General features: G+C 33.6%; 1 protein-coding gene across 2 annotated transcripts in view; it reads right to left on the reverse strand.

Moving 5' to 3' along the window:
• Positions 1 to 13535, reverse strand: part of rpa1 (replication protein A1) — a 40655-nt gene that overhangs the window by 26604 nt on the left and 516 nt on the right. For both annotated transcript variants that reach the window (XR_012390381.1, NM_199811.2), the window contains exons 2-12: positions 13427 to 13474; positions 12395 to 12473; positions 11969 to 12077; positions 11353 to 11441; positions 10954 to 11025; positions 9189 to 9306; positions 8964 to 9066; positions 8814 to 8882; positions 3882 to 4074; positions 3176 to 3312; positions 1 to 39 (exon numbers count right to left, since the gene is read on the reverse strand). The exon at positions 1 to 39 is cut by the window's left edge and continues 110 nt beyond it. Coding sequence is in view for 1 of the 2 variants with exons in the window: in NM_199811.2 (NP_956105.2) it covers positions 1 to 39; positions 3176 to 3312; positions 3882 to 4074; positions 8814 to 8882; positions 8964 to 9066; positions 9189 to 9306; positions 10954 to 11025; positions 11353 to 11441; positions 11969 to 12077; positions 12395 to 12473; positions 13427 to 13474 (1056 nt within the window). In the remaining variant the exon portion in view is untranslated. The remainder of the gene's footprint in view (positions 40 to 3175; positions 3313 to 3881; positions 4075 to 8813; positions 8883 to 8963; positions 9067 to 9188; positions 9307 to 10953; positions 11026 to 11352; positions 11442 to 11968; positions 12078 to 12394; positions 12474 to 13426; positions 13475 to 13535) is intronic.

The following is a 13535-nucleotide window of genomic DNA, read 5'->3' on the forward strand; positions in this document are numbered from 1 at the left end:
GGCCAAGATGGGTTGACCACTGCCATCAAACGTCTCTGCCTGCAGAAGGAAAGGACGATGGAATTGTTATGCGCTGACAAAGTGAATTCATGTTCCTTCGAAAAATGCAAACACATTTTACTTGCAACAGTGCAAAAGAATCATGAGCTAATGTGGTTTTTCATGGCAAATCCTGATGAAATGAGAATGGTCGACATGTCAAATAGAAGCCGACATCTGGCAGCTGTAATGGAAAAGGGGAGATTTTCCCAATGCTAAAGAACATTATCTGGTAGTAGATCATTTAGGGCTAGATTACATGTTTTTCATAAGGATTCCAATTCAGCAGAGACTAAGTTAATTCAAACACATGGGGTCAATAATGAATTAATACATTTATTTAACAATGATGCAATATATTGCTTAATAATCAACAAACACTCATAATGAAGAGATTAATCGGTCACACTTTACAATAAGGTTCATTAGTTAATGGTAATTAATGCATTTACTAACATGAATGAACAATACATTTACTACTGTATTTGTTCATGTTAGTTAACGTTAGTTACTGAAAATACAGTAGTTCATTGTTAGTTCATGTTAACTTATGGTGCATTAACTAATGTTAACAAGCATGGACTTGGATGCCAATAATGCATTAGTAAATGTTCAATTATGCTTAATAAATGCTGTACAGGTGTTGTTCATGATTAGTTCATGTTAGTAAATGCATTAACTAATTAACCTTTTTGTAAAGTGTTACCGATTAATCATATCTACAGGGCACTGACGACCATTTTTTTAATATCAGTTTAGTAACAGACCATAACTTATGACTGACGACGAAAGGTCTGGGAACTTTTATTTGTTCTATAAACATCAACAAATAAAAAAAAAGTGAATATCTTAAGGTTTTCAATGCCATCAGATAAAAAAGAGAATATAAGCATACATGCGTTTGTTGACATTATGTGTTAAAGCTTTTGTGCATTGAGTAATGCATACTTTCAATAATCCAGTGTTTAAGACAGATGGATAAATGCTCATCATCACAAAGTTATCCTCGCAATAACAGATGGGTATGCATGCATTAAATCACTGATTCATGAAGGTCTCAAAGTTATACGTTTTTTTAATGAGTACTGTCATCAATATAAACATTGCAGCTTTTTTATCTGCTCAGACTGAAAATTGAAGATGAAGTACATCAGTCTGAACTCTTTCAATTTATAACGTCTAAAAAAATATATGGTTTACTTAGAGATATGATACAACCTTTAAAAATTATATTCTGGAGGTTGCTAAGTAGTGTGATGAAATCCCCAGTGTGTAAAAGTTATTATTAAAATTGAGCATTGACAAAAAAAAAGTCAAAACACAAAACAGCAAAGCTTTCTGAAGGACTGAAAAAATGTATTGTATAATAGAAAACAACAGATTATTTCACTTGCACCTAATTTTACCCTTTTTCAAGATTTAAGATAAGTCTTTTGTGCCTCCAGAATGTGTCTAATGTTTCAGCTCAAAAGCACCCCAGATTTATTACACTTTTCAGAATATTGTGAACAGAGATGGGAAGTAACGAAGTACAAATACTTTGTAACTGTACTTGAGTAGATTTTTCTGGTATCAGTACTTTACTCCACTACATTTTTTCTGACAACTTTTTACTTTTACCCCCTACATTTTTACACAAATATCTGTATTTATTTACTCTACATTTTTTAAATCAGGCTTGTTACTTTCGTTTTAATGTGTTTTGCGAGGCGATCTACATTTTTCTTGTCATTGCACAATTTGAATGCTTATTGATTCAGTCAACCTATTCTTTGTCAATTGCTTTGTGTGGCTTTTTCAACAGCTGATCTACTTGCAGCGCAAGTAGGCTTGTTTACTAAGCTTACCATGGTATTGGCTAATGTGGATGTGACAGAGGGAGTCTGCGATTATTGTCATGTTTATACCGAGCAACAAGATGCGTTTTGGTCGATCAGATCACAGGTAAAACAAGGCAGCTGTTGTTCTTAACAGCCGTAAAGTTAAGTTTTGTGTCCAAGTAATGACAGGTGGCAACATTTTGAGCAGTGTTGTTGGACAATATTGTAGTGATGTTGCTTGAATACTTTGTTGGTGAAAATTAGCATTAATATTAACAAAATATAGAAATGCTAATTATTTTGTGAAGATGTATACATGATGTGCGGTGTGGTTATCGTGAAACTAAAACAGGTATACTTTTTACATAAGTACTTTCAACTTAAGTAAAAGTAAAGAAGAACAGCCTATAATTACTTGATTGAGTGTAGTTATCACTTGAGTGTAGTGTGTACTTCAATTTTTACCAGAGTCTTTTTAAACATTATCTGTACTTCTTCTACTTGAGTAAAGGATGTGTGTACTTTTGCCATCTCTGATTGTGAGAAATACTACAGTAAGAACTTTACCAATGATTATTTGATGTATTTGTTGTGGAAATAATTAAAGTTTTTCTGCAACGAGTCACACACAATGTTACAAAGTTCAAACTTTGCACTGTTTTTGCACAGCAAATGTTACAGGATACATGTTAATACCATCTACTGAATAGATATTATGTTATATGTTATATATACGCGTTACTACAGAGATATGTTAATACATGGCAGTCAATCAAATCGCCAGGCGGGAAAACTGTACTCCTACGTCACATTGCAGTTGGTGTTAAAATGGGAGGGATTTGATCCCATTTTTAACATCAGGAAATTGAAAAAAAAATAATTAAATTACAAAAAAAGCCTTAATGTCTTTATATCACCCTAATGACTGTTCACACACTATACCTGCACACAGTTCTGTCTAAACAGCTTCAAAGAGATGACTTTTATCATAGGAGCTTTATAAATTATAACCATATCAGAGAGCATTACATTGCTTAACTGCATTTTGAATGCAAATGTTCGTGTTAAGTTACATCTTAAGTTAAGTCCAAACATCTGTAAATTACTGTATATCATTCAGGATATACAATCTTTGATTTATAAATGCATAATATAAAAACAAAGTACAAAATGAATGGTCCAAAATAATAATACATCATATTTAACCAATTTACAAAATCATCCATTACACTGCAAATATTTGACAGATTACCTGTACTATAAAGCACTGAATACAGTATGATGTAAAATGAATAAAAATGGATCAAGTTACGTACATCACTGCCCCACATGGTCAGCTGGATGACTCTGCCAGACATGTCAATCAGTTGGATGTTCCTCTTGGATACCTCACGACTGTTCTTGGTCATGATGCGTGCCACATCCTCTGCATTTTTACACACTCCGATCACATCTGTAAACACACACACACACATGCCGTACGAATTCACAACACTGCTTCTCCCTCAATGTATCAAGGGTAAACAGGTTTGGGATAACTATACTACTCATCCAGAATGTAATTCCACAACACCCGTCAATGCTCCATTACAGCGCGCCATCTTAATCCTCTCATATCAGACGCTGTTATGAATCATTTAGCTGCCATTACGAGCGTTTCACAAATCACTGCCAGCACCTGACTCAAATCTTGGATAAGAAATACACCCGCTGCACCTCGGCGTGCTCCGACTGCCATTACCATAATTAGAGGCATGCTTATTGACTCTTCATTCTACCAGTGACAGCGTCTTTCTCTGCTAGAACCCGACAGGGACACAAAGTCAATCTGCACCACAGGCCATTACTGTCATAAGCATTATTAATATTGCGTTCATCATCAATGTTATAATTACCACAACCTCCTGGGTCTCAACACATTTGTTACGCTACAGTTGTGCCACACTCTCTTGTGCAGTTAATTATTAAAATGCTGGTTATTGATTATACCAATGGCAGAGGCCAGAGAGAAGATGCTCTCACCCAAGATGGTGTCTTTCTCCCGAGACTCCAAGTCTGCAATGGACACAAAGTCGCACTGCAACATGGGGACGTCATTACTATCCTCACAAGGGATGATGCTTGTCTCGCCATTGAGAGTCATCTCGTAATCGTTCTTGAGTGAGGAGAACTGTTTGTTAGCAATCTTAAGGGTGCCTTTGGAGATGTAGAAGACCTGAGGAAAAAAAATTTTAGGAAACATTTTAGGGCACGTTGTTGATATGTTCTTACTCAGAGTTTCTCAACCACATTCCTGGAGGACCACCAGCTCAGGACATTTTCCATGTCTCCTTAACCAAAGACACCTGACTAAGATTACGAGCTCATTTACAGAGACTATAATACCCAAGCTGTGTCTGAAATTGCATACTTCCATACAATTTAGTACGCTAAAAACAGTATATACGCAGAGCCGTATGTCCAAATTCATAGCATTCAAAAACCAATATGTGAGAAGTACCCGAATGACCTACTACTTTCGGTGATATGCTGAAGTACGCATCCGATGAACGCTACGCTATCCCATTAAGCACCACGAGAGAATTCATGAATGGGAGTGAAGCGACGCAACTGAAGCAGGTAGGTCACGTGATCACGACAAAATGGCAGATGCAGTACGTAAGAGTTCCATTCATACTACTTACATTTATACTGTATAGAACGGTATAAATGCAGTACCTACTGTGTAGTAGGCGATTTTGGACACAGCCCTCTAGTGGGTGACAAATAAAGGAGATATCTAAAACATGCAGTGTTGGTAGTCCTAAAGGAATATGGTTGACAGACAGTGTTCGAATTGCAGGCATGTGATCAACCCAGGACATAAAAAGAAGGAAGAAGAGACCCCCGCCCCTCCGTAAATACATTTGTATTTGTGTTTTTATATATATATATATATATATATATATATATATATATATATATATATATATATATATATATATATATAAATAAAATCATACAAATAATAATTTTCAAAGTAATAATAAACAATATTCTTTATATAAATGTTTGATATGGAACACACAATTTCAATTTTATTTTCTGTTTTATCAGTTTAATAGTCACCTAAGTAATGTTTCATAGGTTTATACTTTGTACTTCACGTTGCGACAGATCCACACACCGCCCCTAACTCGGTTAGTTCTCGTGTCCACAGAATATAATTTTTTCTGTAATTTAACAAAATATTTATTTCATGTGATAAATAAACTACTAGTCAGCCGACAATTCAAACTGTAAAAATATTAGGTCCAAAAGAATCGAGTAGCCTAATATACTTTAAAACCCATCCTGAAAAAAAAAAAAAAAATATATATATATATATATATATATATATATATATATATATATATATATATATATATATATATATATATATATATATATATATATAGCTAAAACGTTTATCACTTTTATTCGGCTTGGTCCATGCTTTTTAATAGTTTAAATTTTTTAATTAATTGTAAAAATATATTTTTTTAACTTTGTAATATCATCTAAACTTATGAAACTTTCAGGTATTAATGTATGTGCATTCTGGGCTTTATTTATAATCTACATAGAGTGCACCCGATAGTGATGAGGAAATGTGAGCAGGGAAAAAGAGCACAGCCGCACACGCATTCAAAGGGATTTCATAATCTTACATTGTGTCAGCACCTTCGTCATATGTGCACATTATAAGACTACACAATATCATTGTATTATATACAGAGTAGCCGAGGTAGGTCTACAATTTCATCCCTGAAAGACGACCGGAATAAATCAGTTACCACTCCTTTTTTTGCACAATGATGAACACTGAAGGGGGACACCATCAGGCCATCTGCTTTGATGATGATAAATGTCACAGAGAACCCACATCCAAAACCCATTTCAAACCCGAAAAATACGTAATTGCATAATTATACAGAAGAATCACATCCTAGGGCTGCTTGATTCTGGGAAAAATCATAATCACGATTATTTTGGTTATAATTGCAATCACGATTATTCAAAACGATTATCAATTGAAGTCAAAATTATTAGCGCTCCTACAATGACTTGCGTCAATGCTACAATACAATGCGTTATACAATGACTTGCCTAATTACTCTAATTAGGCCTTTGAATTGCACTTTAATCTGAATGCTTGTATTTTGAAAAATATCTAGTCAAATATTATGTGCAGTCACCATGGCAAAGATAAAAGAAATCAGTAATTAGTAGGGATGGGAAGATTAATCGATATGTATCGATACGCGGTCATGCGCGTGCATCGGTAGAGCATCAGAGGATGAATGAAATTTTGGAAGCAAATCGAGATGCATCGGTTTTTGCGAGATTAATCGGTTTTTCCAAGATACAGCTTATATTTTTAACATAGAATGTATTTTTTATTTATTAACAAGTGCTGTCAACCTGTTTTCGGTGCATAATTTAATCGACCTACATAAAGTATGCCTTAGCAACGGATTTGCGGATGTGTACACTTACACTACAACTCAGTGTATCAGGTGTGCGGATGAAGCTAGTGGTGCGCCCTCAGAAAGCGCGAGAAGCAAAACAGACATTTTATTCCCCACTGAGTTTTAAATCTAAAGTATGGCAACATTATGGATTTAAGGATGGACGACTTGACAGGACAGATGCAATTTGCAAAATGTGCCGCGCATCTGTAAATACGCAGGCAGTACGACTAATCTGAAATCTCACTTGAAGCGGCGCCACGGTGTTGTTGTGAAAGCATCTTCCAGTGTTCCTACATCCCCGGCTTCCTGCACTGCTTCAACTGTAGCTACCAGCTTCAAAAGTGGTGAGAAAAGCATTGCAAGTTTTTTTTTCCATGCGCAACAGTTCTGTGCGCTCTATGCCAATAACGGATGTTATTGCATTGTTCATCTGCAAAGATATTCAGCCTAGTGTCACGGAGAACGAAGGTTTTAAACACCTCCTCCTGTAAATTTTTATTTAATTATAATAATAACATTAATAATAATAATGATAAAAATAATGGGTGTCACGGTGGCACAGTGGGTAGTATGACCACCTCACATCAAGAAGATTGCTGGTTTGTTATATTTTTATCAGCCTGTTGTTGACAGTGACAGTGATGTTTCAAAGCAGCATAACACTGCTAGTTCACGACCTTAAGTTTTGAATATTCAGAGGCAAAATATATCTTTGTAAAACTCGTTTTCATAGTTGAAAAGATAAATAACAATTCTTGTTGTGCAATAATAAACCTTTATCTTGAAAGAGTGCAAATATATACATTTATAATATATATTGCACTTATACATTCTGTTTATCTTGAAAATACTTAAATAATATGTGCTATAGGTTCTAAAATGGCCCTCTACTGTAAACTGACACTCTGGCTCTGAGAGAAGAGGCAGTTTGTAAAAAAGTCTTGGTTTTGCTTGGTTAATAAATAATCAAACTCATTCAATGGCACAGCATCCTCTTTCACATAATCTCATAAACTTGATCTAATTAGTTAGTGTGGAATTATCGCATTGTATCGTGATATGGGTGTGAATCGTATCGTGTTGCATCGCAATATGTCACAAATGTATCGCTAATATATCGAATCGTATTCTTTGTATCGAGATGCGTATCGGATCGGCATTATAGCTTAGATGCCCAACCCTAGTAATTAGAAATGAGATATCAAAACTATTATGTTCCGAAATAAGTAAAAAAAAAAAACTTCTTTCCATTAAACAGAAATTGGGCAGGAAAAGGATTGCTAATATTCAGGAGGGCTAATAATTCTGACTTCAACTGTATAAATACAGCCATTTTCCACCCTGCAAAGGAAAGATTAAAAAAAAACAATAGAATAGACAAACTGTCTACTAAGCAAATAGACAAACAAATTGTGCTTTAAGCGTCTTCCCCCTAAAGAAAAACACTTTAGCGACAAAAATTCTTCAGTTAAGAGTAGTGAGGGATTTTCTCCTTGTTGTTTGGTTAATGATAAATACAGGCGGCAGGAGGGATATTTCTGCCACTTCAATGGTTTCTCTTTCACGTGTCTTTTAATTCTCAACTTGTTTGTTTATAACACAAATGAGGGTCAATTTGAATAATCACTAAACACTGCGTTTTGACACCTCTTTGACCATTAAAGTGCTCACGTTAAGATGACTTTAGATGTCTGCGCTCAGTGTGCGAAGGAGATCGAATGCTGACCAGCCACATGCTTCTGTGTGCGCGCGCCACACATACATAAGCACGCAGTTTTTCGCGCTTTTAAGAGCAACAAATGTGTACAGCTGGAAAGGGGGCGGTATATGATGCAATAATCGTTTATCTCGATTAATGCCGTTTCATAAACATTTGAAGCCAAAATCGAAATCGGATTTTCGATTAATTGCACAGCCCTATTACATCCCTGTAATTGATTCTGATACCAAATTTCTTGTGAAAGTTTTTATCACCTGAAACATACAGTGACTTGCATTCCAAAGGGACTTTCAATGCAATTAAAGAGGCAATAGTATTAATAAAGCACTATTCCTACATGCCAGTTTAATTATCTTGTTAAGATTTTAAATTTCTAATAAATGTTTACAGTAAATGCAACTGTACTTAGTTTCATTTTATAATTTGTATTTTGTTTTCCCTTACTTCACATCAAATTCTTTAAATTTAACAGTACTAAAATAAAAATTATAATAAAAAACATGTTTAATTATTTGTAAACATTTACTGTTACTGGTAGTTTATTTTAAATGACAATTACAAAAAGCAACAATTCTCATTTTATTGTGTCTGAAAAATGTTTAACACAAAGCAATTTTTAATAGTGTAAATTTGCAATGTAGTTGTGGACCTTAATCAGACACAACTTATTTTCCAGAAAATGCAGTCAATTTTTGTAGCTCTACTTCTACAAAAAATACACAAGTGATTAGAAAAGCTTACTTTCCCCTGCTCGATGAGGGAGAAGAATTTGTCCACCTCATTATTGAATCCAGTTGCTCTGATCTCCCCCTATAAAAAAAAAAGTTAAATGTAAATGATAATTATTTTCCTTTCAAGATTCTAATCTGTGCACAGCAGAGGAATACTTACGCTTTCATCCACAAGCTCCATTGAGAAGAGTTTTCCATCCCCTCTGGAGTTACTCCATGTGCGGATGGCACTCTTGTTAGTGACTCTGGCTCTAATGGTCCATCTGAAGAAAACAATAAGCTGAATGTAATGTTCTGAACTTAACAATGAGACGTAATTTACAACAAATGGACATGCAAAAGACTACCAGATAAATGAAAAATACAGATTAGTATTTATACGAACTTTGACTGGTATGGATTGAGGCTGGCGATAGGCACAACTTTGGAGCTGCCTCCAGGAGTGTTGGGAGCAGCCATGGGTTTTTTCCCGAAGCTCTGAGCAGAAGGCCTGTACGTTGAACCTAATGGGAGTAGAAGAGAAAAAAAAACTATAGCTAGGAAATCTACGAAAGTTTCTTTTTTTTTTTTTTTAAACACTATACTAGTTTCTATGGCTATTTCCACGACAATTAGCTTTTATGGCAAACCCCTATAAGGTTTCTTTAATCTATGTTTTTCAGAAAATGTTAAATGGTTAGATTTGTTTCAAATTTGTGAAAGTACAGAGGTAAAAAATGTTATAACTTACACAAACCAAAGTGTGCATACCATTTATAAGAGCAAAATGATAGGTTAAACATTGTAGTGTAAGTAATGTTGAATTTAGCAAGGGTAGTATTACTAATTACTTAATTGATTGCAAAGGTCATAAAAACATACAAATGTAATATAAAATACTTAACATAAATAATCTTACAGTCATTTCAGTCAATATGCATTAATAATGCCAGAAGGTGATAGTAAAATTCCTACCCTCTCTACAGCTACTTTTTTCCAGTATACAAAGTTTAAAACTTTCCCAACAGCAGCAGCATTGACTTTTCAATTCATCGAATAGCTTGTTTATCAGTTAAAGAAAGTTGTTGATTAGTGGTTAGTTTTCAAACTGGTTTCTATAGTTACGATTAGATTATCATTTAAACACTTAAAAGACTTATGGGTTTTCAAACCAATGTTACCACTGGTATAAAGTTGATCATTTATAACACTTTAGCAGTTCAAAATTTCCTAACATTAGTCAGCTACTACTGGATAAGATCTGTAGCAGTGCATGCTGTATGCAGTAAGACTGTGCTGATGTATAGAGAATGGGAATCTGTTGCTGCATCCCAATTCATCTACTTATACCAAGCCCTAAAAGTACAAACATTTTTTGTGACGAAAAAGTATATACTTTTGGGTGTGTAACAGAAGATTATGGTAGCCCTGAGACAATCAACTTCCTCATTAATGGACCATCATATTGCTTAGTTACGTGCCTTAATCATCTTACATTATCCACATTTCTTTAATATTTAATTTTCTACTCTATTGTAGACGCAGCTGTGAGACAATCTGCCTTTCACGGTTCTTCATGCTGAGTAATCTCAGGTGTTTATATAATTATGCATTCAGAAGTAAATAACCAAACACTTTAACACTTTTACTTGGGTTTGCAGTTCTAATCAAATTCTAATCCAACACACAATGTATTGTGAAAAATGTTAGCCATTACAGTATGCACAAATCTGCACTTCCAATTTCTACCTGGAAATGGTAGACCATCGTGGTAAATATGGAGTACTTATTGCAACATAATATGATTTGGGGAAACAATAATTCAATTTCTGAACACTGCTTAGGACATATAGTATGCAAAGTAACGTGTCATGGCGAGTTGTGTTCCAAGTCAAGTCAAGATTGTAATCCAATGCAAATCACCACTGAAAAGCCAACCGTTTTATAGTAATATCTTTTTTTTTTTTTTAATCTTACAAACACTCAAATGGATAAATGTGAAAAAATCTCTATTAAAAAAAAAACACTTCTGAATGGGAAGCTAAAAAATATCCCATAAATGATATTCAGTTGCCAGAACTAAAGTGAAACTGAAAAAACCAAAGCACAGATGTGGAGGGAGTGGAATAAATAAATGAACCCTGAAAGCCACTTTATGTGCATGCCTTTACCATCGCTTCCATTCTGTGGCTGTAATGGACGTGCAGTTGGAGCTGGAGCTGTACTCGGTGCCTTTGACTGACCTTAAATAAAACAATTAACATTGCACCAACATGATTACTTTAAGGCCATGCAAAAGAGCCTTAGAGCACATGTCCGACCAAGCATTTTTTTAAAGCTGATCATATTTTTTCAGTTTTCAATAAAATCAGCAGCATGGCGAGGTATTGAGCGTGCATTTAAGCAAAGCACTGAGAGCTCTGTGTTTTTTTAAAAGCTCCAACAGGAGGAGAATCATGCAAACATGTCAGCTGTGTAAAAATGCTTCAGTGAATATGTGCCCTTAGTGCTGTATTGGGTACAACAAAATTAGTTTTACATAATATCAGACATGTCAAATGTACTCTCACCCTCAACGTAAGGAGTCGGGTCTCCAATCTTTCCCGGCATTTGGTCAGCAGACTTGAGCACTTCTATGTCCAGTATAACCACCACCCGTCTTTTTACAGCCACAAAAAAATAAAATAGAATAAACATGTCTTATAATGATTAACATTATTATTATTAAGCACATACAATCTTTTAAAAATTAAATATAAACAATTTATTGAATTATCATTCAATTGCTCAAGTTGCTTAAATAAAATCTTAAAAGTGTACATGCATTTCAATTAAAAGTTTTTTTTAAATTTCTATCATTCAAATAATTATGAAAGAATGCAATGAAGTCTGGATTAATGATGTTGAGAATTCAGCTTTGCTATCATAAAATAAATCAATTTAAAATAAAACAAAAATAAAACAAAAAATTACATTAAAAAATAAAGTTTACTTTAAGCATATTTTATAATATGTAATTTTAAACTTAATATAATTTTTTTACTTAATTTAAATACATTTTTTCTTTGTACAAAATCTTATATAAAAGCAAAGTCACAGAAAAGCCCATCATAAAATCTATTAAGCCTGCTAACACCAACTGTGAAAAAAAGAAAATGAGATCAAGACCTGGCGCTGAATGCCTACCGTCCATCCTTGAGAACATTAGTGACGCTTCTTTTCAGCACACAAACACAGTTAGTGGCCAACTGGTTTTGCTCAGCCATGGGATTGAGCTGTGTGGACAGCATGAACGCTGTATGCAGGAAAACAAATAGACCATATTATATAGGAATGCATGGTTTCATGATACCCTTTAAGCATGCAGCATAGTTTTATAGACTAGAATGTTTACATAAACAAAGATGTATAAACAAACACATTTCAATCACTGCTTTCCTGAGTTTTTTTAAATTATCTTTGAAGACATATGCACACTATTTGGAAATGTATCTGTGCATGTAACAAAAATATTGAACAAACAATAATAACACAAAAAGTTCAAAACACATCCTAAGCATGTGAATTACAATAAATGTAAAGAACAGACTTCTGTAGACTGATTATACTTACAGGACATAGTGTGCAGCCCATCACTCATCATGACACGGAAACGGGACACACCATTACCTCCATCAATCTTGCGGATGTTCTGAAGAATATTTAACATTTTTAAGTCTTGCTCTATATATTTGACACTACGGCTTTAAATAGGTGATAAAATTGTCTTAAAGAAAAAGTAAAGGATATGTAAACTAAATATATATTTTATAAAAATATATATATTTTAAAAAGAGTAAATGAAACATGAATAAATAAATTACAAAAATAAAACTGATATGACACATACAAAAACAAAATAAATAAAAATAAATAATTTAACTGTCTGTTAACCTTACTAACATTTTTGTTTAAGCCTATTAAAATGTTACAAATTGTGGCTATCAAATGTTAATCTTTGAAATATTTTACTCCCCTCATAAAGTTGGCTATATAGGCTTTGATATTATTCTTCCAAAAGCTTTTTAATCTGTTCAGACTTTCAGATCACTGCAATGGGGCACAATGGCTTTGATAAAAACAGTAACAAAAAAGAAAGAAAATAAAAAGCATTTTATTAAACTTAAGAAGTTAAGATATTTTTAGGAGATGTGTATTACATTAAAACATCATATCGAGACACATCAGTATAAATGAAACAAAAAAAAAAACTTTGGATTAAAATAACCCATAATACATAAACCTTAATCTTTAGTATGCAAACTGCAAAAAATAAAAAATAATAATAAAAAAATAAAAAATATAATATATAAAATGATTATTCCATAAACTTGGGTTTTTACGAATGTAAAACATAAATAAAAATAAACACTAAATTTAATAAATATAATACATGTAATGGCAAATATAAGTTAGTATTATATTATCCAGGATATTCTCAGTATAAGGTTAAATTTCTAAACACAAGAAATCACATGCATTTTATTTTTGGGGATGGAGGTCCCTTGCATTTTAACTTTCAAATCTTGAAAATTATTATAATAAGTTGCTGAAATGAAATGATTTGATCGATTGTAAACAATGTACAGAGAATCTGACAATTACCACACATTGAAGAATAGGGTTGTTGACTTCAGTTCCTTTTGAAAGGGACTGCAAAGAAAAAATACACAACAAAAGAATTAAGTTAAAGCCACTTATTGCCACGTACTGT

The sequence above is a fragment of the Danio rerio genome, chromosome 15 (assembly GCF_049306965.1).
Source record: "Danio rerio strain Tuebingen ecotype United States chromosome 15, GRCz12tu, whole genome shotgun sequence".
NCBI classification, from domain to species: Eukaryota; Metazoa; Chordata; class Actinopteri; order Cypriniformes; family Danionidae; genus Danio; species Danio rerio.